At 39.2% G+C, this 21,964-nt stretch overlaps 1 protein-coding gene across 1 annotated transcript in view; it reads left to right on the forward strand.

Annotated features, from left to right (window-relative positions):
• LOC122910190 (chemokine-like protein TAFA-2) overlaps positions 1-21,964 on the forward strand; it is a 115,093-nt gene that overhangs the window by 77,487 nt on the left and 15,642 nt on the right. Inside the window, exon 3 of the mRNA XM_044254854.1 lies at positions 17,164-17,362. Coding sequence (XP_044110789.1) covers positions 17,164-17,362 — 199 coding nt within the window. The remainder of the gene's footprint in view (positions 1-17,163; positions 17,363-21,964) is intronic.

Below are 21,964 nucleotides of genomic sequence, written 5' to 3' on the forward strand. Positions count from 1 at the left end.
TCTGTTCTCCAGCGGCAACTATTTTTTTTCTTAGTTTTTTTTTTTTTTTTTTTAAGGCAGTTCAGAAACTTGCCTACATTTACACAGTTACCAAGGGATGAAAGGGGGATTTAAACCTAGGCAGCACGACATCAGAACTCTTTTTTTGACAAGATCACAAGTAGGCAGAGAGGCAGGCAGAGAGAGAGAGAGAGAGAGAGGAGGAAGCAGGCTCCCCACTGGGCAGAGAGGCTGATGTGGGGCTCGATCCCATGACCCTGGGATCATGACCTGAGCCAAAGGCAGAGGCTTATTAACCCACTGATCACCCCAGGTGCCCCTTCTTAGATTTTTCTATTAATATTGTGTTTCTAAACAATATGCATATGCTATGATTTATTGATTCACCAATTTTTAGATCTTATTATTAACCCTCGTTATGATAGGTGAAGATTATATTGCTTTTCTTGGACAGTTTTACTGTTTCTAGCTGTTTTGTTGATTGGCATATATAAATGTTTTGAGCTTCTGTGTCGTCTCAGATTCTCTTCTGTTCCAGAGATCTTCTCCATTCGACTTCCTGAGACACTGACCCCGTGGCTTTGTTTCACTGATCTTTTGGATTGAATTTCTTGTCTTTTTACGTCTCCCTCTTTCTAACATTATTCCTTTATTTTGGTACAGCATACCCTCTAGTAAATGCTTAAGTAATTGGATTCATGAAAAGAAAAGTTTTGAAGCAATGTCTGAAATATATTTTGTTTCACATTTTATTGACAATTTTTTGGGATATAGAAATTTTCCTTTAGAACTTTGAAAACATGACTCCACTGGTTTTTAGCATATACAGTGTTGGTTTTGAGAAGTCTAATAAAATTGTTTCATTTCCTTTTCTGCATGTTAATATCTCCTATTCTGGCTTCTCAAATTTCTTAACCATTTTTTTTTTTTTTTGGCATGCTTTTGTTGTTATCCTTAAAATTTGACGTTTCATGATAGTGTGTGTTATGGTGTTGGTCTGCTCTGGTTTTGTTTGTTTTGTTTTTGTTATTTTTTTTTTTTTTCCTTCTGTGATACTCTCCCTGCTTTTTGCTATTGTTCTCTATCTCTAGAATAGGATTTTCGGTCATCTATGTTGTTTTTCTAAATATTTCCTGTTTGGTTTCAGTTTTCTCTATCTCTTTTTATTTTTCGAATTTCAAGGGAGGTCTTCTTTGACAAAATTATTGATTTTGCTATTAAAAAACTCTTGAGTGTTTTCTTATTGCTGATGTTTTTATCATAGGATTTTTGGTATGCTACTACCTGGATTGGAGATGTGGTTTGGTTTTGTTTTGGAGGGTTTTTGTTTGTTTGTTTTTTGTTTTTGTTTTTGTTTTTCAATATTTGATGGATGACTTTGAAACTGTCTTATTCCCTTACTTCACTTATTGTCAAAGATTTAATGAATGTGTGTGTATATATGTATACTCTGTAACTATGGATCTCATATACATTATAATTACATATGAAACTAATGGGATATGTATAATGACATGTATACAGACATAGACATACACACACATACACACATAATGACACATAGTAAAAGTTCATCATCTCTCCTTCCACCCTTTTTTTTAAAAATTTAAGTCCTACAATTACTTTTAGTACTCTTAGGTCCTTGTCTGTTCCTTGCATTAATTCTCTGCCCTCTCATTTTATTTTTTCTCTTGGTTTATTTTAGTCTCCTTCATATTAGAAAATTTCTCCAAATGTTGTACACTTAACTCTTGAACAGCACCAGAGTTAGGGGTACCCAGCCTTGTGCAGTGTGTAACTTTGGACTCCCACAAAACCTTTACTAATAATAGCCTACTGTTGATCAGAAGCCTTACTGATAACATCAACAGTCTAATTACCATGTATTTTGTATGTTACATGTATTATATAGCATATCCTTACAATAAAGTAAGCTAGAGAAGATATCTTACTAAGAAAATCATAAGAGAAAATACATTTACAGCACTGTACTATATTTATAAAAAAAAAAATCCAGGTATGAGGGGACTCATGCTATTCAAACCTGTTGTTCAAAGGTCAGTTGTGCCTTCTTAAAGAATGGTGAAATCTCTGAATTTGGAGAGGATTTAGTGACGAGTGGACTTTAATTTTGAGTATGCGGATGCTTCCAACCCCCTGCTTTGAAGGACCTATTGAGGTGCTTAGAAATGAATCCATCTCATCCCCTCAGTATCCACTTCCGCCTGTCACTCACTGCTAATCCACCTGCTTTCCATCTCCCAAAAGACTTATTAGAAGTCTCTCAGCTGCTGAACCCCCACTTTTTTTCCTTTGCTTTTGTGAGTTTGGATCTGTTGTCTTTCTTTAGTATAGTTTTAGTGGGATCCTAGGAAAGAGAGATCAACAAAGGTGTTTTTCTCGCATCTTTAACTGGAGTTAAAAAATTGAAAATTGTTAAGTGCTGTTAAGGAAAGGTCGATGGTGCCATGTCAGGGTAATTTTCTGTTTTCATTCTGGACTTAGGTATTTAACGACATGTATGATATGGTAACAACAATAATGTTTGTAAGAGTTTAACACCTAGGGTACCTGGGTGGCTCAGTTGGTTAAGCAACTGCCTTTGACTCAGGTCCTGATCCCGGAGCCCCAGGATTGAGTCCCGCATCGGATTCCCAGCTCCATGGGGAGTGGAGTCTGCTTCTCCCTCTGACCTTCTCCCCTCTCATGCTCTCTCTTACTGTCTCTCTCTCTCAAATAAATAAATAAGAGTTTAACACCTAAAATATTGCTTATAGCATGATGAAAAATATGATGCATTTTCTTGTTGGAGTCCATTTTGGTTAGAAGTAAAATAGAACTGGGACACCTGGGTGGCTCAGTGGGTTAAGGCCTCTGCCTTCGGCTCAGGTCATGATCTCAGGGTCCTGGGATAGAGCCCCACATCGGGCTCTTTGCTCAGCAGGGAGACTGCTTTCCTCTCTCTCTCTCTGCCTGCCTTTCTGCCTGCTTATGATCTCTGTCAAATGAATAAATAAAATCTTAAAAAAAAAGGAGTAAAATAGAAATTTCCATTGTAAATGTGAACCGCCTCTTTATCCATTCGTCTGTTGAAGGGTGTCTGGGCTCCTTCCACAGTTGGGCTATTGTAGACATTGCTGCTATGAACATTGAGTGCATGTGTTCCTTTGTTTCACTGCATCTGTATCTTTGGAGGAGATTATGCTGAGTGAAATAAGTCAAGCAGAGAAAGACAATTATCATATGGTTTCACTTGCTTGTGGAACATAAAGAATAGCATGGAGGACATTAGGAGAAGGAAGGGGTAAATGAAGGTGGGGAAATCAGAGGGGAAGACGAACCATGGGGACTCTGGCCTCTGGGAAACAAACAGGGTTTCAGAGGAGGGGGTGTCGGGGGATAGAATAGCCCCGTGATGGGTATTAGGAGGGCACGTACGGCATTGAACACTGGGTGTTAGATGCAAACAATGAATCATGGAACACTACATCAAAAACTAATGATGTGCTGTATGGTGACTAACATAACATAATAAAATAAAAGAAAAGTAAAATAGAATAAAATTTTCTAAGGGAAAATGTTAAAAATACATATATACTTTTTGTTTTAACGTACAAATAGAAGCTCATCACCAATTTCTACATTATGTGTGCATAGATTTATTTTTATCTACCGAGGTGGTTCTGCACACGAATTTAGTAGAACAACAAATAAGAAATCTATTCACCTGTGTATGAAATGTTATTAAAATCATAAATGCATCTACTGGGAGAGACTTTCTGGGACTAAACAAGTACTTTTATTTTTTATCTGTAATTCTCATTTGCCTTTACTCTAACTTTATTTTGTACGGATAGCTTTTTAAACATGTTCTTTGAACACAGCAATTTTGCTTGTTCTTCTTCTTTTTTTATAAACCTTACACTTAGCTTTCTCCCCGCCCCCCCCCTTTTTTTTGGTGCTAGGAAAGCAGGGGTGGCCGACTGGAGCTCAGAGGGGAGACGCAAGTGAAGTGTGATGTGGGCTCTCTGCTTCATCGGTTGCCTCTAAATGGAGAGGCTTTTTGCAGTCTCTTCTGTGTCTCTGCAATTATGTTCCCCTTTCAGAAGAAATGTGCTTGGTCTGACCCACTGAGTGTGGGAAGGCACTTGATTTGATTTCCTGTCCCCTAGTGGTCCTGCTGAGTCTGAAACCTTGAAAAGTACTCTCGCCAGGAGTAAAACCCAAAGCCGGAGAAATAGGAACTGGAGCGTCCTGTATAGTCCTATGCCATAGGGATGGGAGTCATGGCTCACGTCTTTGGAAATGCCTGGAATTGGCATCCGCTGGTTTCTGCTGGGAAAACTCAGGGTTTGAGGAGTTACTGGATGAATACTTGTGGGGAAATAAAGGGATTCATGTGCCAAGATGGAAAAAATTAAAACAAGAATTGCTGACAATCTCAGATCTCAAATTCAATGACTGTCAGTTGGGTTAGGGACCTTTGCAAGTGTTGACTTTTTGCTTCTAGAATGCAACTTCCTTTTTCCTTGTTCTGAGAAGTATAGTTTTTTTTTTTTTTTTAAATGAATTGTACCCAGATTTTTATATTTCTTTCTAGATCTTTCCAGTATAATAGTTGTTTAAATAGTTAATAAGAATGGCGGTATTAATAGTAGCAATGCAACACTCTCTCTGTTCCCTTTATGCTCACATCAAGACTCTGAAAGCTTGTTACTTTGCAGATCCCGACACCAAGGCAAAGAGAAGTGAAGCCATGGTTGAAGCCTCAGAGAAGTAGAGAGATAGCAGAGCAGCTACTTAAACAGAAGTACCTGGGGGCTACCCCTCTCTAGTGCTTTCTGGTTATTTCTTGCAGTGCTAGTTTACTTCCATCATTACTGACACCCTGCCAACTTCTTCTTTGAAAACTTTTAAAATCTAAATTGTTTGTTCATTTGTTTTATTTCTCAGATTCCACATGTAAGTAGAATCACATGGTCTTTGTCTTTGTCTTTTTGTGTGTGTGTGTGATTTATTTATTTACTTATTTTAGAGCACACACATGTGTCTAGGGAGGGGCAGAGGGAGAGAATCTTTGAGGCAGATGCCCCACCGAGCACGGAGCCCAAGGTAGGGCTCATTCCCACAACCCGTGAGGTCACGACCTCAACCGACACCAAGGGTCGGATGCTCAACTGACTGAGCCACCAGTTGCCCCGACTTACTTTTTTTAGCATAATACCCTCCAAAGTCCATCTGTGTTGTCCAAATAGCAAGATTTCATTTTTTTTTATGGTTGAGTAGTATTCCAGACTTGTTGGTGTGTCTGTGTTTATGCATTTTGATTCATTTACTCATGGACACTTAAGTTTGTTTTCCTATCTTAGCTGTTGGAAATAATGCTGCAGTGAGCATAGGGTGCATATATCATTTGAACTAGACTTTCTGTATTATTTGTATAAATATCCAGAAATGGAATAGCTCAATCCTTTGTTCGTTGTATTCAGAGTTTTTTTGAGGAATTTGCGTAGTGTTTTCCATAGGGACTGTGCCACCAACAGTGTATGAAGATTGTCTTTTTTCTACACCCTTGCCCATCTTGTTACCATTGTTATTCCTTGTGTTCTTGATAAGAGCTACTCTGACAGGCATGAGGGGTTGCCTCATTCTGGTTTCAATTTCCATTGACCTAGTGATACTGAGAATCTTTCCATGTGTCTTTGCCATTTGTATGTCCTTTTAGAAAAAATGAAAACTCTGCCTATTTTTTAAAGGTTTTTACTTATTTATTTATTTTTTTAAATTGTTGAGCTGTAGGAGTTCTTTATATATTTTGTCTGATTGTACCTGATCAGGTATAGAGTTTGCACATATCTTTGCGCCTTCCATTATGTTGCCTTATCATCTGATGATGGTTTCCTTTGCTGTACAGAAGCTGTTAATTAGATATAGTCTCATTTATTTTTCCCTTGCCTTTGGAGTCTCAAAGGTGTTGCTGAGATTGATGTTAAGAAACTTATTGTCCATTTTTTCTTCTAGGAATTTTATGGTTTCAGGTTTTCCATTCAAGTGTAATGGATTTTAAAGTAAATTTGTGTATGGTATAAACAGCAGTCTAATTTCATTTTTTCGTAGGTGCCAGGGTCCCATCACCATTTACTGAACAGACTCTTCTTTCTCCCTTGGATGTTCTTGGCTCCTTCTTATATAGACTGTCACTATATACATTTGTATATTTACAAGCTCTCAGTTCTTTTCCATTGATCAGTTTGTTTCTATTGTCTGTACTACATTGTTTTGCTCAGTATAATTTTGTAGTGTCGTTTAAAATCAGGGAGCCTGATACCTCCAGTTTTGTCCTTTCTCCAGACTGCTTTGGCTATTTGGGGGCTTTAGTGGTTCCATACAAATTTTAGAATTATTTGTCCTGCTTCAGTGAAATGCCATTGGTGTTTTGGTTAAATATTGCATTTAATCTGTTGATTTCTTAGGGTAGTACAGACATCTTACTTAACGATATTCTTCCAATCCATGAACAAACTGTATTTTCCCATTTATTTGTGTTGTTTTCAATTTCTTTCATCACCATCTTACAGTTTCCAGTGTATAGGTTTTTTAGCTCCTTGGTCAAATTTATTCCTAGGTGTTACATTCTTTTTGATATATTGTAAATGGTATTGTTAATTTTTCTTTCTGCTAGTTTGTTTTAGTGTATAGTAATGCCCAAATTTCTGAATATTGATTTTGTATCCTATAAATCCAGTGAATTCATTTATTAGTTCCTATACTTTTTTGGTGTTTTCTAAATGTAGTCTGTCATTTGAAAATGGTGAGTTACCTTTTTTCCTTTCTGATTTGGATGCCTTTCTTTTTCTTGCATAATATTTCAGTTAGGACTTATAATATTGCATTACATAAAAGTGGAAAAGGTGGGCATCTTTGTCTTCTAGATCTTAGAGGAAAGTCTTTCATCTTTTCCTCACTGAATATGATACTAGCTGTAGGACCGTTATATATGACCTTTATTATGTTCATCTAGGTCCCCACTATACCCACTTGATTGAGACTTTTTATCGTAAATGGATGTTGAATTTTGTCAAGGGCTTTTCTGTATCTTTTGAGATGATCATATAGTTTTTACTTTTCATTTTATTAATATGATATGTAGCTTGATTTGCAGATGTTGAACCATCCTTGCATTATTGGAATAAATCCCACTTGATTGTGGTGTGTGATCCTTTTCATGTATTGTTAAATTAGGTATTCTAGTACTTTGTTGAGGTTTCTTGCATCTATACTCATCAAGAATGTTGACCTGTAATTTTTTTTGTACATGTGGAATCCTTGTTGGGTTTGGTAGCAGGGTGGTGCTGGCCTCACAGAAGGTTTTTAGAAGCTTTAATAACTTTTCAGTTTTTGGAAGAGTTTAAAAAGGGTAGGTATTAGTTTTTCCTTGACTGTTTGGTAGAATTTATGTGAAGATATCTTATCTAGTCCTAGTCTTTTGTTTGTTGGGAGAGGTTTGATTAGTGTTTCAATATCCTTACTAGTAATTGGTCTATTCAGAATTCCTATTTCTTCCCAAATCAGTCATAGAAGATTGTGTTTTTTGAAACTTACCCATTTCTCCTAGGTCATTCAGTTTGAAGGCGATTGTTCATAGTAGTCTCTTGATACTTTTTTTATTTCTGTGGTAGCAGTTATAGCTTTGCCTCTTTCTTTTCTTTTAACTGAGTTTTCTTTTGTTTGTTTGTTTGTTTAGTTTGGCTACATGTTTGTCAATTTTATTTTGTGAGTAAACCAGCTTAATTTCACTGATCTTTTAAATTGTATCTTTAGTCTTGATTTCATTTATTTTAACTTTGATTTTTAGTATTTCCCTCCTTTTACTAATTTTGGGTTTTGCTGCTTTTTTTGTTGTTTGTTTTGTTTGTTTTTGTTTTTGTCTAGGCCCTGTAGGTATAAAGTTAAATTAATTATTTGAGATTTTTCTTATTTCTTCAGGTAGGTCTACATTGCTATGAACTTCTCTCCTAGAAACCACTTTTGCTGCATCCCACAGATTTTGGTGTGTCATATTTTTGTTTTTATTTGCCTCTCTCTTTTTTTAAATTTTTTTTTGTTCAAAGACCTATCTGGTTGTTCAGTTATCTTTTTATAACTAATTTGTGCTTTCATACCATTGTGGTCGAATAAGATGCTTGATATTATGACACTTTTCTTGAGTTTATTGAGATGTGTTTTGTGGCCTAACATGTGATATATCATGGAGAATGCTCCATTTGTACCAGAGTAGAATGTGTATTCTGCTGTTTTTGGATGGAGTGTATATTCATCTACTGAGTCCATCTGGTTTAATGTGTCATTTAAGGCTAATGTTTCCTTACATTGTCTGGATAATCAATGCATTGATGTAGGTGGAATGTTCAAGTCCCTTACTATTATCGTATTACTATCGGCTTTCCCCCTTACGTCTGTTAATATTTGCTGTAAGTACTTGGGTGGTCTTATATTGGGTGGGTAGGTCTTTCCTCTGACCCATTGTTGGGGTATATCAGCAACTGCTTCTTTGCATTTGTGGGTGGAGCTTTCAGTGGACACACCAATTGTTGCTAGCAATTGGAGAATTGGAGAATAGCTAGGAGTTGGAGAATTCCAAAATGATACCATTCAGTGCCAGTGTTAGGAAGATAGATTGAGATCACAAAAATGGCTCCCACCAGTGTCTCAGTTTCTGTGAAGAGTCTTTGCTGTGTCCTGCCTCTCCAGCAGACTCTCTAAGATCAGTAAATGGACTCTTTTATCTAGGACTTTTCAAATTGGTGTTTTTGAGATGGTTTCTAGGTCAAGGGATTCTGCACATGAGCCCCTTTACACAGTTTTTCCACTCGCTATAGTTTTCTGGCTCTTCTGAACATTATCTTCATCAATTTTCAAAGCCTGGTATTTTGGGGGCTTGTCTATGCTGTGCAGGATCTAAGGGTTGGGATGCCTTATGTGGAGCTTGAATCCCTCGCTTCTCAAGAAAAAGTTCCATACCTTTGTAATTCCTGCCAGTTGTGACTGACTAAGACTGCGATGTTTTTTTCCTGGTGAGTCCATGTCTCTGCTTCTTCCTGTCTCATCGCTGCCCTTTTATCCTTTGTTGTGGAGGCTCTCTTCATGAAAATTTCCAGTGCCTTTTAGAGGGAGTTAGTCCTTACATAGTTGGAAATTTATTGGGTTTGTGAGAGGAAGTGAATTCTGGATCTTGCTGTGCTACCATCTTGAACCCAACTCTTTGGCCCCACACATTTATTTTTGGTTCTATTTAGGCCACTGGCTACCTTTTCTCTTTTCCCAAACTCAACATGTAAGTGATCTTTTTTTTTCCCATCATCTGGTTACTATTATTCTTTTGGGGATTTTAATCCAGTGTCATGACTTGAGATACTGTCTCATATTGCAAAGGTGACTAACTGTCCACCTTAAAACCAGACTTCTCTCGAATTCCAGACTTAAATGTCTAACTGCCTATTTGACCTTCCTCGGTTAAAATCCAATTGGCATCTAAAATGTAACAGCCAAGCTCCTAGTTTTTTCTTCATGTATTTAACCCCACCTTTTCCGTGTTCAGGTCAACAGCTTTGGGGTCAGCGTGGACTCCTCTCTTCCTCTCACATCTTAAATTTAACCCCTCAGCAAATCCTGTCACTTCCACCTTCTAAATAAATCCGGAACCCAACATTTTCTTACCATTCCCACTGCTGTGACCTTGGCCCAAGCTGTCATCACCTCTCCAAGGATTATTGTGGCAGGTGTTATGTCCCTACTTCCATCCGTGCTCCTCTTGGGTCTGTTCTGATCATAATAGATCTTCTTAAAATGTAGGTCAGAGCAGGTGATTCTAAGTTCATCATTTCCAGGGCTTCCCATCTCATTGTGAGTAAAAGTCCAAACCCCAACAGTGACCCACGAGGCCCTCTATAATCTGCCCATTTGCCCTCCATTTTCTTTCTGGCATCATCTATTAATTTCTCCTTCTCTCATACAGCTCGAGCTATAAGGGCCTCTTTTCGTCTTGATGTCTGAAGGACCTGTTTTCTTACTGCTTTAATTTTCACTCAAATATTAGTTTCTGGCCCTCCCTGTTTTAAATTGTATCTTTCCTGCTTTGCGTTTCTTAAATCACTAAAAGATGAAAAGTCCTGGAGGAAGAGGATTTGGGGGGGCCTGTCTTGTTCAGCATAGTTACCATGTGCTGGCATAGAGTGAATACTCAACAAATATTTATTGAATAAATGTGGCGACAAAAAACAAAGTCATTTATTCAACATCTGTAGTTTTTCGAGTACCTCAGTGTTCATTAAGCACTTTAAAATTCATAACCGTCATGTAAGGTAGATAATAAACTATTATATATGAGAAAATGAAAGTAAGAGGTTCAATGAAATTGCCCAGCTCTGCAAGCTGACATTCTAGTGCAGCAATTCTGATTCCAAGGCCATTGCTACCTCTGTTGTTACCAGAACGTAAGGAGAAGACTGTGTCCTCAAGAATTTTGTGAGATATTTTGTTTGGTGTCTCTGCTTGTTGAGAGCGAAGGCCATGTCTCTTCTTTACTGCTCTGCCCTCACCCCCAGCAGAGGCCCTGGCACATGCTAGGGGCTCAGAAGATATTTGTCTCCAAGAGTAAGTTAGGAACCTTGCCCAGCAGGTGGTCTCATGGCTACGGTAGTTTTACTTTTATACTGTGATAGATCCCTTTTTGACTGAAAGCTGAGTGAGACAGGTATAGGGGGAGAAAGTTGAGAATTATAAGAGAACTACAACCAGGATATACTAGGCATGTTTTCCAAAGGCAATAACTGGCCACTATTGTCTGCTTTCATTTCATGAATTCTTCTTTTCAGCTTTCTTTCCTCTGTTGTGCTTTCATGGAGAGAAAGGCTGAGGATACCATAGAGAAAAACCATACTCAAATAAAATAAATGCCTTCTAAGAAGATCACTGGAGTGTGAGGCTTCCTTTAAAGGGTATATATTCTTGAGCTGGGCAGAAGGAGGAAGGGGAAAAGGGATTTGAACAAAAGGAAACAGATCCAAGGAAAATAATAGCGTGAAGTAAGTCACCCTAATCTGATGCCTCCTGACTCCCTATCAGCTTTCAAGTAGTTTCAATGGAAGAACTGCTATTGCAAATGAGGTTTTGTATTTTCTCTCTTTAACAGTGGAATGGCCCTGACTGCACTGAGACAAATGGGCATTTCCTTTGTTGTTGGCAACTTTTCTTAAAAGCATAGTTAATAAGAAAAAAAAGATAAGGATTTAAGCAATTCACTCTTCAAAGTTATTCTTTTAGCAATTCTTTAGCAATCTTCTTTTAGCAATCCCAAAGTAATCAATTATTGTTTTAAGAATTATAATGTTTTTAATGATGTCCATGTTAACTTTAGTTGAGTGAGGAATTCGCCATCTTAACGTGTTATAGTTTTGACAATACTTTAAGTCACCTTTTCTGAAAAGAAAATATGCAACCGCATTGCATGGTCGAAAGTGTGGAAAGGAATCAAGTACCAATTTTAAGTTTCCCTACTTATATGTCTCCAGGAGCATGGAGAACAGTGTCTTGTGCATAGTACACTATTGAAGTATTGGTTAAATAGAAATAAATATCCTCCCTTCCACCTACCCAGGCAAACTGGAGGGGAAATGGCCCAGCAATTGACAGAGATGAAGAGATAGCGCAAAGGGGATAGTGTTTTGTTTTCTGTTGAGCCAGTTTTGCTTCTGAGAGCAGCTCTACTTTTGGATAACTTAGTCTTACCTGTTTTAATTCACACCTGTAAGGTAAGTCCCATATGAGAAGTTTGAGCTACCATCTCTCACTCTTAATACTCACATGTGTTTAGCGTTAGCTTTCAAGTTGGATCACCAACCAAAATGTTTCCTGCTGCTGAAAAGAGAGGTGTTTAAGTGAATTTACGTGCAGTGGCCACTCTTTGGTAATAGTCTTACTGAACAAGCCTCCCTCTTGTACTTTTCCAGAGAATTAAGTTTACCACGAAAGCCATTAATTTCTTGTCTCTTTGAAAAACTTTCATTCTGTGCCCCCATCCAGTTACGACTACATTACATAGTTTTATGATGTTTATGGTGATCGATTTTATGTGACAACTTGAGTGGGCCCCGTGGTGCCCAGATGTTTGATCAAACATTATTTTGTGTGTTTCCTTGAGGGTGTTTTGGATGAGTTTAGCATTTGAATTGATCGACTATATAAAGAAGATTGCTTTCCCTAATGTGGGTAGGCCTCATCCAATCAGCTGAAAGCCTTAGTTCAACAAAAAGACTGACCTTGAGAGAGAGAATTCTTCCTGACTTTGGATTGGGACATTAGTCTTTTCTTGCCTTTGGAAATTGAAACACCATCTTTTTCTGAATCTTGAACCTGCCTGTCTTTCAACTAGTATGACAACATTGGCTTTCCTGGGTCTCAAACCTTTGCACTCAGACTGGAACTGAAGTTTTGGCTCCCCGGAGTCTCCATCTTGCTGACTCATCCTCCAAATCTTGGGAGTTTTCAGCTTCCATAATCACGTGAAGCAGTTTCTTACAATAAATCTCTTTATGTGTATATACCTGCTTCATGTGCTTTCTTTCTTTTTGGAGAACCTAGCAGAGGATGAACTATTCAAGTCAAGTATGTAATCTATGCTTTCTGTGCCTAGTAGCCCACAATGTAGCCCTGTCTTCTGCCGTCATTCCTTGAGCACTTTTAAGTACTTGTTTCTGAATACTTACCTCCTACGTCGAGAACTATAGATTACGAAGAAATGAGGCACATACTAAGACCACAGTCCAGTGTCAATAGTAGAGGAATGACTAGAAATAGTGTCTTTATGGAGTCCCATAAAAACTCTCATCTTGTAGGAAAGTTGTTTTCAGTGGGAAACTGAACCATGTCTTGTGGTTTGCTGTGGTTGAGACGTCATTTTGGCTCCCCTTAGTAAGATATTGGCTGCTATCTTTCCCCTGCATTCTATGATAGTGTAGCTACTGCCTGGGTCTGCATCTGTCTTCTTCAGTTTCTAGGTGTGTGACTTAGGGCAAATTAATATTTGTACATTTTTTTTAATGTACAAAAGGAATAAAAGTAGTACCTAACATCATAGCATTTTTATAAGATCACACGGAATAGTATTTGTAAAAGATTTAAAACAGTGCCTGCAACCTACCCTATTTCATTAAACCTAAAATGCCATCAGTTGTGAGATACACTGCTATTTTGTGTATTTCTAAGAAAGAAAAGCATTGCCAATTACAATGACCAGATGCTATCAGTTGTGAGACCTGAAATGCTGAAGTTATGAGAAAAACATTATGTCTTAAAAATCAATGAGGTACCATAGTCAGTATTAATAAGTAAGTGAAAATCCTAGACCACACAAGCTGATTATTCAGACATATTAGAGTAGGGGAAAAATCTGTTTGCATTTGTGGATTGTTATATAGCAGCAAAATCCTACATCATCTATAATATTAATGAATGTCCCAATCACTTCTCAACTATTCTCTTACTAAAATGCATTTATTTTATTTTCTTAATCGGGTTTAGTGCCACCTTCATGACGACTCAGGGTCTTTGAAAATCTAAGTCGTGCAGGATGGGTGGTATATGGACTGAGTATTTGCTGCCCCCCACCCAATTCTTATTGTAAAGTACTAATCCCCAGATAAGACTAGAAGTCTGTGAGGAGGAATTCAAGGTTAAATGAGGTCATCTGCAAGGGGCCCTAATCTGGAAGAGCTGGTGTTTTTATGAAGAAAAGGAGGGGACAGCAGAGCACTCTGTCCCTGCCACGTGAGGACATACAGGGCACCCGGTTGTTACAGGCTGCAAAGAATGCCCTCACCAGGAACTGAATTGGCCAGGAACTTGATCTGTTGTTTAAGCCACCTAGCCAGTGGTCCTTTGCTGTGGCAGCTGAGCAAATTGTGACAGTGGCCAGCGGGGAGGGGAAGGCACTGTTGGAGGACTGAGAATGACTCCGCCGCCCCCCCCCCCAAACATAGTTAGTCATTCAGGGAACATTTGACCTAAAAAAGGTGCTTACTTGTTATTGGAAATAGAGACAGGGTCTTCTCTTGAACTCTTCCCAGTTCTCGCTGTTCTGCTTACTCAGCACCAAAGGTGCACCCTACTTTCTCGACATTGTAATTACAATTTATTTTTATTTTTTTACTAGTGTATCCAACTACGTGTGGGAAATCAGCATTCTTGCTGTGTATATTTAACTAGGCTTATAATTTTAATCACTTTATACTTTCTCCTATAGTGCATTGAAAACATTCTCTCAGGATGGTGGTTTGATTCTCTGGGTACTATTTCTGCTTCTCTGTGTTTTACAAAGGAAATTTGGTGGGGCACCTGGGTGGCTCAGTGGGTTAAAGCCTCTGCCTTCAACTCAGGTCATGATCCCAGGGTCCTGGGTTTGAGCTCTGCATTGGGCTCTCTGCTCCACAGGGAGCCTGCTCCTCCCCCACCCCGCCTGCCTCTCTGCCTACTTGTGATCTCTGTCAAATAAATAAATAAAATCTTAAAAACAACAACAACAACAACAAAACAAAGGACACTTTGTCTTAGTAGTCATTCTTGCCAGGGATTGAATTTTGCTTCCACCCACAGTTAACAAAGGAAAAAAGGCTAGAAGTTTTTCAGAATAATATAGAGGTTGTTTTGTGGAAGGACTAGTTTTATCGATAACAAATATTCCATAATTCAAACCTTTCAACTAGTTTTGTGATTTGAAGTACATGCACCGAACAACAGAAACCAAGCAAAGCGTTAGCCCCTGGGAATCTTTGGGGAAACTTCTTTTAATGAGGAGATGAGATTGCTTGTAATTCATGGCACAATTCGTAGGTCAATAGTGTATGTGACAGTTGAAGGTGCTTGAAGAGGTTGTCTTTTATTAATAAATTCTAAACATTGCCTCCACAACCTTGTTTACGTAGTTTTTACTGGAGCAGAGATAAGTCTCTCCAATCCTGTTACAGACAGATGATTATTATTTATCTATTGCTGTGTAACAAAGTAGCCCAATTCGTAAAAGCTGAAAACAATCAACATATACAATTTGACATAGTCCATGGGCATCCAAGATCTGGGAGTGTTTTAGCTGGGTGGTCCTGCTTCAGGATTATCAGACTGCAGTTAAGCTGTTGGCTGGGGTTGGAGTCTTTGGACTCCAAAGTCTGGAGTCTCCAGACTTTGGCGCCGTTAGGCCCGCTGAGGGACATTCTACAAAATAACGGCCATGTATTCTTGACAGATGTCAAGGTTAGGAAAGATTAAGGCCAAAAAATACTTTCTGATTAAAGAAGGCTAAAGAGACGTGACAACCGAATACAGTGTAGGTCTCTTGAGTTGGATCCTGCACAAGGGTTGAATAATGGCTAGAAAAGACGTTATTAGGACAACTGGCAAAACTGAGATCATGAAATAGCATCATGTAAATAACATTGTATCAGTGTCAAATATTCTAATTTGGGTAATTATGTAAGAGAATGTTTTTGTTTTTAGGAAATACCCACTGCACTGTTAGTAAAGGGGCAGGGGTGTCCTGTCTGCAAGTTGCTCTCAAATGGCTCGGAAAGATGTGTGAAGGAGAGTGAATGACGCAACAAAGAGGGTCACGTGTTAACAATAGTGAATCCGGATAAAAGATCTTAGTCACTGCTGCTGTGACAAATGACCACAAATTTAGTGGCCTATTTCTCTAGGTCAGAAGTCTGGTACAGTACAGCTGGATTTTCTGCTCAGAGTCTGACCTCTGGGTTAAACTCAAGGTGTCAGCAGGCCTGCATTCTTTTAAGAGAGCTCTGTGGAAGAATCTGCTTGTTGGCCAAACTCAGTTCCTTGTGGGTGTAGGACTGAGGTCACCATTTCCTTGCCTTCTGACCCCCAGATCTTTAAGCCAGCAGTGGTGCTTGAATCCTCCTCATGTTTTCAATCTGACTCCCCCTCCTGCCCTCTCTGCTTTTAAGAGTTCAGGTTGAGCACGTTAGTGTACCTGGACAATCTAGGACAATTTCCTTTTCTTAAGATCAGCCAGTCAGTAATTACTTTTATTTTTTTAAAGATTTTATTTATTTATTTGAGAGAGAGAGAGAGCATGCATGCACACGAGTAGGGAGAGAAAGGGAGAAGTAGACTCTCTGCTGAGCAGGGAGCCCGATGTGGGGCTCAGTCCCAGACCCACCAGATCACGACCTGAGCCTCCCAGATGTCCCCCAGCTAGTGATTTAAATTATATCCACAAAATGTCTTTTGCCATGTAACATAATGGGGTTGATACCAGGGGTTGAAGGTCCTGGGGGCTGAATTTCTGTCCACCACAGGTTTCTAGAAAGTTTTTGCGCTATTCTTAACACCTTAATATATATTTGAAATGACATCAAAATAAAAAGTTACCAAGATTCTTATTTTTTTTAGATTAAAATCCTCATTTTATTTTTTTTCAATTTATTTATTTTCAGAAAAACAGTATTCATTATTTTTTCACCACACCCAGTGCTCCATGCAAGCCGTGCCCTCTATAATACCCACCACCTGGTACCCCAACCTCCCACCCCCGCCACTTCAAACCCCTCAGATTGTTTTTTAGAGTCCGTAATCTCTCGTGATTCACGTCCCCTTCCAATTTACCCCAACTCCCTTCTCCTCTCTAACACCCCTTGTCCTCTATGCTATTTGTTATGCTCCACAAATAAGTGAAACCATATGATAATTGACTCTCTCTGCTTGACTTATTTCACTCAGCATCATCTCTTCCAGTCCTGTCCATGTTGCTACAAAAGTTGGGTATTCATCCTTTCTGATGGAGGCATAATGCTCCATAGTGTATATGGACCACATCTTCCTTATCCATTCGTCCGTTGAAGGGCATCTTGGTTCTTTCCATAGTTTGGTGACTGTGGCCATTACTGCTATAAACATTGGGGTACAGATGGCCCTTCTTTTCACGACATCTGTATCTTTGGGGTAAATACCCAGGAGTGCAATTGCAGGGTCATAGGGAAGCTCTATTTTTAATTTCTTGAGGAATCTCCACACTGTTCTCTAAAGGTTACCAAGATTCTTAAGCATGGGGCAGGAAGCTGGAAAATGTGGTCATGGTACCATTCACATACTTTGTAGCTTCATTTTTTGCTAACGGTACTGGGTCTGTTTTATCCATCAGGTCACCACCAGATCAAGCAAGGGACCTGTGAGGTGGTCGCTGTCCACAGGTGCTGTAACAAGAACCGCATAGAAGAGCGATCACAAACAGTCAAGTGCTCCTGCTTCCCAGGGCAGGTTGCAGGTACAACTCGGGCTCAGCCTTCTTGTGTTGAAGGTAAGACCTTTCTGGTCAGTTTCTCTACTCTTGCAAAAGTACGTAAAACCACCACCAGCCTCCTTGCTTTCCTGTCTTCACAACGCAAGGAAAACTAGGCTGCTTACAGGTTAGTTTTGTCCAAAAGTGGATGTCATTGCAACTCCACACATTGCTTGGTGAATAAGGTAAGTTATTAATGATATTTCTCAAGTGGTCCCAATGGGGAGTTCTGTTACTAGACAATCAGGAAGGTATGCTTTGATCTTTTTTTTCTTTCTTCCCCTCCTGTCTCTCCAAATTTTATCCACTGAAACTCTTGCTTCCGTAGATACACTTTTCTCTCTGATTTCAAGCTCTCAACTCAAAAGTGATTAGCTTTTTATTTTTTCCACACACTAATATTCTCTGTATTTCTAGTTTCTTTTTTTTTTTTTTTTAAAGATTTTATTTATTTATTTGACACATCACAAGCAGGCAGAGAGAGAGGGGGAAGCAGGTTCCCTGCTGAGCAGAGAGCTCAATGCGGGGCTCGATCCCAGGACCCTGAGATCATGACCTGAGCAGAAGGCAGAGGACTAAGCCTCCCAGGTGCCCCTAGTTTACTATTTTAACAAAAATTTATAAAACATCTTCTTTGGAGCAACTTCCCTGAGAACAGTATGGGATCACATGTCATTTATTTGTTGTTTCCAAGTCCCCTAGCAGAGTACTGTGCCACTGGGTTTAAAAAAAAGAATGTTGACAGGTTGTAGGTAGAGGCCTGGGATTGATTCCTTTTGATGCCCCTGGCTTCTTGTAGCACACATCTTGTTAGAAACAAGTATCAGTCCCCAGGGGAAGAGATACATGAGGTTAAGGCCTGTAGCACTTTTCTCCTCAGTGGCATGAAAACTCCCCGAACACGAATGCTTCCCGTCTTACTTGATGCGTGTCTAAAAGTCAGCCATTAGAATTTACATATGCATTCGTAACTCGAGAATCACACAATCAAGAATAATAGCTGACTGACCCATACCCGCCTCCCTGACCAAACACAGGCACAGATTTATGGTCTGTATGGTCATAAAGTAGTGTGAATCACTGTGAAAACTGGGAAGTGAATATGGCCAACTTACCATCTACAGTTTCTCACAGAAACCCTGGGGGCCCAATGCATTGCTGAATTCAGATTTTTTAAAGGTAGCACAGTACAGACAGCATCTGTTCCCTCACAAACCTAATGTCTTTTCCAGTTGTACCCCTGAGTCACAGATGCTAATATTTCTATTCTACAATGAAGTACATAGAATATTCTTGCAGAATGGGATAGGGCAAGAATTAGAAGCTCGTGTTAAATCAAACCAGGTTTTGCCACCATTATACAGAAGTCCTGTCCATTTTCAGAGCTTTTTGGATTTGGGGATCACAGGTAAAGGATTGTGGATCTGTAAAAGAAAATGAAGATTTTTAACCTTAAAAAAAAAGATGCTTGTTTTTTAAAAGATATTATTTATTTATTTGTCAGAGAGAGAAAGAAAGTGCACTTATGCACACACAAGCAGGAGGAGGGGCAGAGAGAGAAGCAGGCTTCCCGCTGAGCAGGGAGCCTGATGGAGATCGATTCTAGGACTCTGGGGATCGTGACCTGAGCCGAAGGCAGACTCTTAACTGACTGAGCCACCCAGGGGTCCCAAAAAAAGACATTTCAAAGAAATTTGCTGGGTTCCTGTCTCTCCCACTGGTACAGTCGAGCATATTTATTTTCTCCATTAATTGAGCCCAGACCACACCAATTTTGTCTCCTTGGTCTGTCTCAGATTGTCTGTGCTGCCATCACCCACAGTATAGGGCTCCCATTATATTCTGCCAAGCTTGTCCTCCTGTCTCCCATTTTCTGTGCCGCAGCCTTCTACAGAAGCAGAAACTCATCATGTCACTGCCGTATTTAAAACCGCCCTCCAGTGACTTGCCACTATCTTTAAAATAAGATCCAAGTTCTTTACCATGGCTGATGAAGCCTTGCGTAGTCTGACTCAGTCTCCCTCCTCTCTTTTAACTACACTACCCACGTCCAAGTGGGGGCATTTATGTTTCTTTTGATCTCCACACTCCTACCTATATCTTTTGCCTGAATCATTGCCTCCTTCCCCACAACACACATTTTATCTACTTGATTCCTACTCCCCTTCCATATCTGCTATATGCTCTTGTATCCTTCTGCACTTCCAGTCCATTACCTATATGCCATTATGTTTTAAGATCTTTCTGAGTGTGGGCCGTTCCATAGTCTGCAGGTTGCTTGAGGATGGGAACTGAGTCTCTTATAACTCCCTGCCCCCGCTCTTCCCCCCCAACCCCCCAAATTGGCTGGTGCATGAATAACTTTGAGCACAGGGGAGAACTGATTCATTTTCAGAAATCACAGATTGTTTTCAAATTCATGATAACAACCGTGTTTGCTTACTCTATGGGTTTTAAACTTCAAAAACTTATGAATTATGACATAAACTGAAAACTCTTATCCAGCATAGAATCTTTATTATTTTTTTTTAAAGATTTTATTTATTTATTTGACAGAGAGAGAGGGTTCACAAGGAGGCAGAGAGGCAGGCTGAGCAGAGAGCCCAATGTGGGGCTTGATCCCAGGACCCTGAGATCATGACCTGAGCTGAAGGCAGAGGCTTAACGCACTGAACCATCCAGGCGCCCCCAGCATAGAATCTTTAGATATAAAAAACTACACATTTTATCTCAGAGCACTTTTATCGATATCTGGAAAGTATAGTTGGTGTGCCAATTAAACTCACTATCTTAGTAAAGGAAATATTAAGACCTTATCCTCCAGTAGCTTGTTTTAATTTTTATATTCATGTATTATATGGGCCAGATCCCCTTTGGGCATCACAGTAAGAATAACTACACATCTGTTAGGTCAGTACTTTTATTGTTGTTGTATATTTGTGTATTTAAGATAGATCTCTAGAATATGTGGTACATTTTGGTATGACTGTGTTTAACCCAAATGGTATCACATTGTATATTTCTTAATCCAACATGTTATCAATATAAATTGTAGAGATCTCTGTGTGCTAGTACACGTTAACCTATTGTGGTTTTTTTTTTCAATTGTTCCATAGCATTCCACTGTATTGATAGGTTACAGTTTGTTTAGCCATTCTTTTACTGAAGGAATTTTAGTTGCGTCCATGTCAAAACAGGACTCATAGGCTAACTAAATGATTTCCTTAGTTTGTAGGATTGGTAAGTGATAGAGATCAGTGACTTGGTGTCTCAGCCGAGTCTGTACAGTGGAAGGTTCTGTGATGATGTACATTTTCTTTTTATCTGTCTCTTAGCTATATGTATTGATGCACACGTGTCCGATATGACTGGTGACCACTATCCACATATGACTAGTGAGCATTCGAGATGTGCCTGGTATGAATTGAAATTTAAATGGCAATTTAAGACTAACACCTCCTCTCTTGGATGGTGGAGGATCAGCTCTATGTACCGATAAAACTTACGAGTGAGTACTACATCTGTAGCCAGAGAATACCCAAACTCTCAAGGATAGGACAGTGAGTCTGTCTTAGTATTTGTATCCCCTGCACCCAGCAAAGCATGGCCAACAGTTGGTGCTCAATAAATGTTCACTGAATCAAAGTCACCAAGGAGGTGTAAGAACTTGTCATTTAGACCCTAGTTAGGATGTATGTCTGTTTTCATATCCCCCTTGATCTTCTCTTCCTTATCCGAATGTTTCCATTAGGGCTTTCTAGCTTTATCCCATAATAATCTTTATCCTATAATAATTATGCAGTATCATGCTGCCAGTTGGCTTGTGGAAAGACCTAGTCTCTGCTGATATGTTCCTCTTATCTTATTTGTCAATAAGAATGTGGAGAGGATCTAAAATATAACATTCGCTTGGATTTACATTTAAATTAAAGGCGAGAAGACGTTGGAGCGGGGCACTAATTAATGTTGGCATAGAAAGTGGAATGTCCTTATGCATTTCTGCTAATCCATGGCAGAGACACTTATCTCGTGTTTTCATTGCCTTCCCATAAAATCATAGCTTTTGTTAGTTAAAAAGGGAGAAAAATGAGCTTTTTCCCCCCCCTCTATTTTTTGGGTTATAATTAACTTATAAAATCCTTCTGTGTTGTAGAAACGTGTCTGTACTCCACAATTGGGATTTGGGAGGAGGGGTGGGGAAGGACTTGATTCAAGCTGTGGTTACTTGGGTCCTAAAACAGACGACTGTCTAGCTGGTGAGCACATTCCCTTTTGAATCTTCGACTGGAATATATACAAGGCTGTTTAGTGACAGGAACTGTATTCTACTCATTTATCAAAATACCACTCTGCAGAGATAATCTTGTTTATGATAAAACGAGATAAATGTGTAGTAGATGAAGCTTCATTTATTTTGTTAGGGTGAACGCTTTCGAAGCATAAAAAAGACTGATAAAAGCTGAGGAATAGGGGGCAGCTGAGGAATTTAAAGCTATTTGTTTTCGGAGATGTCAGAAATCACTTAGTGAAGGCCTAGAGCTCCCGTTCGTACTGCAGACAACTGATGTGGTTTTTAGGGACGGGGTGCTGAGCTACGGAGTCGGTCTTCAAGATGGGGTT

Source organism: Neovison vison, chromosome 6, assembly GCF_020171115.1.
Source record: "Neovison vison isolate M4711 chromosome 6, ASM_NN_V1, whole genome shotgun sequence".
In the NCBI taxonomy this organism is placed as follows: domain Eukaryota; kingdom Metazoa; phylum Chordata; class Mammalia; order Carnivora; family Mustelidae; genus Neogale; species Neogale vison.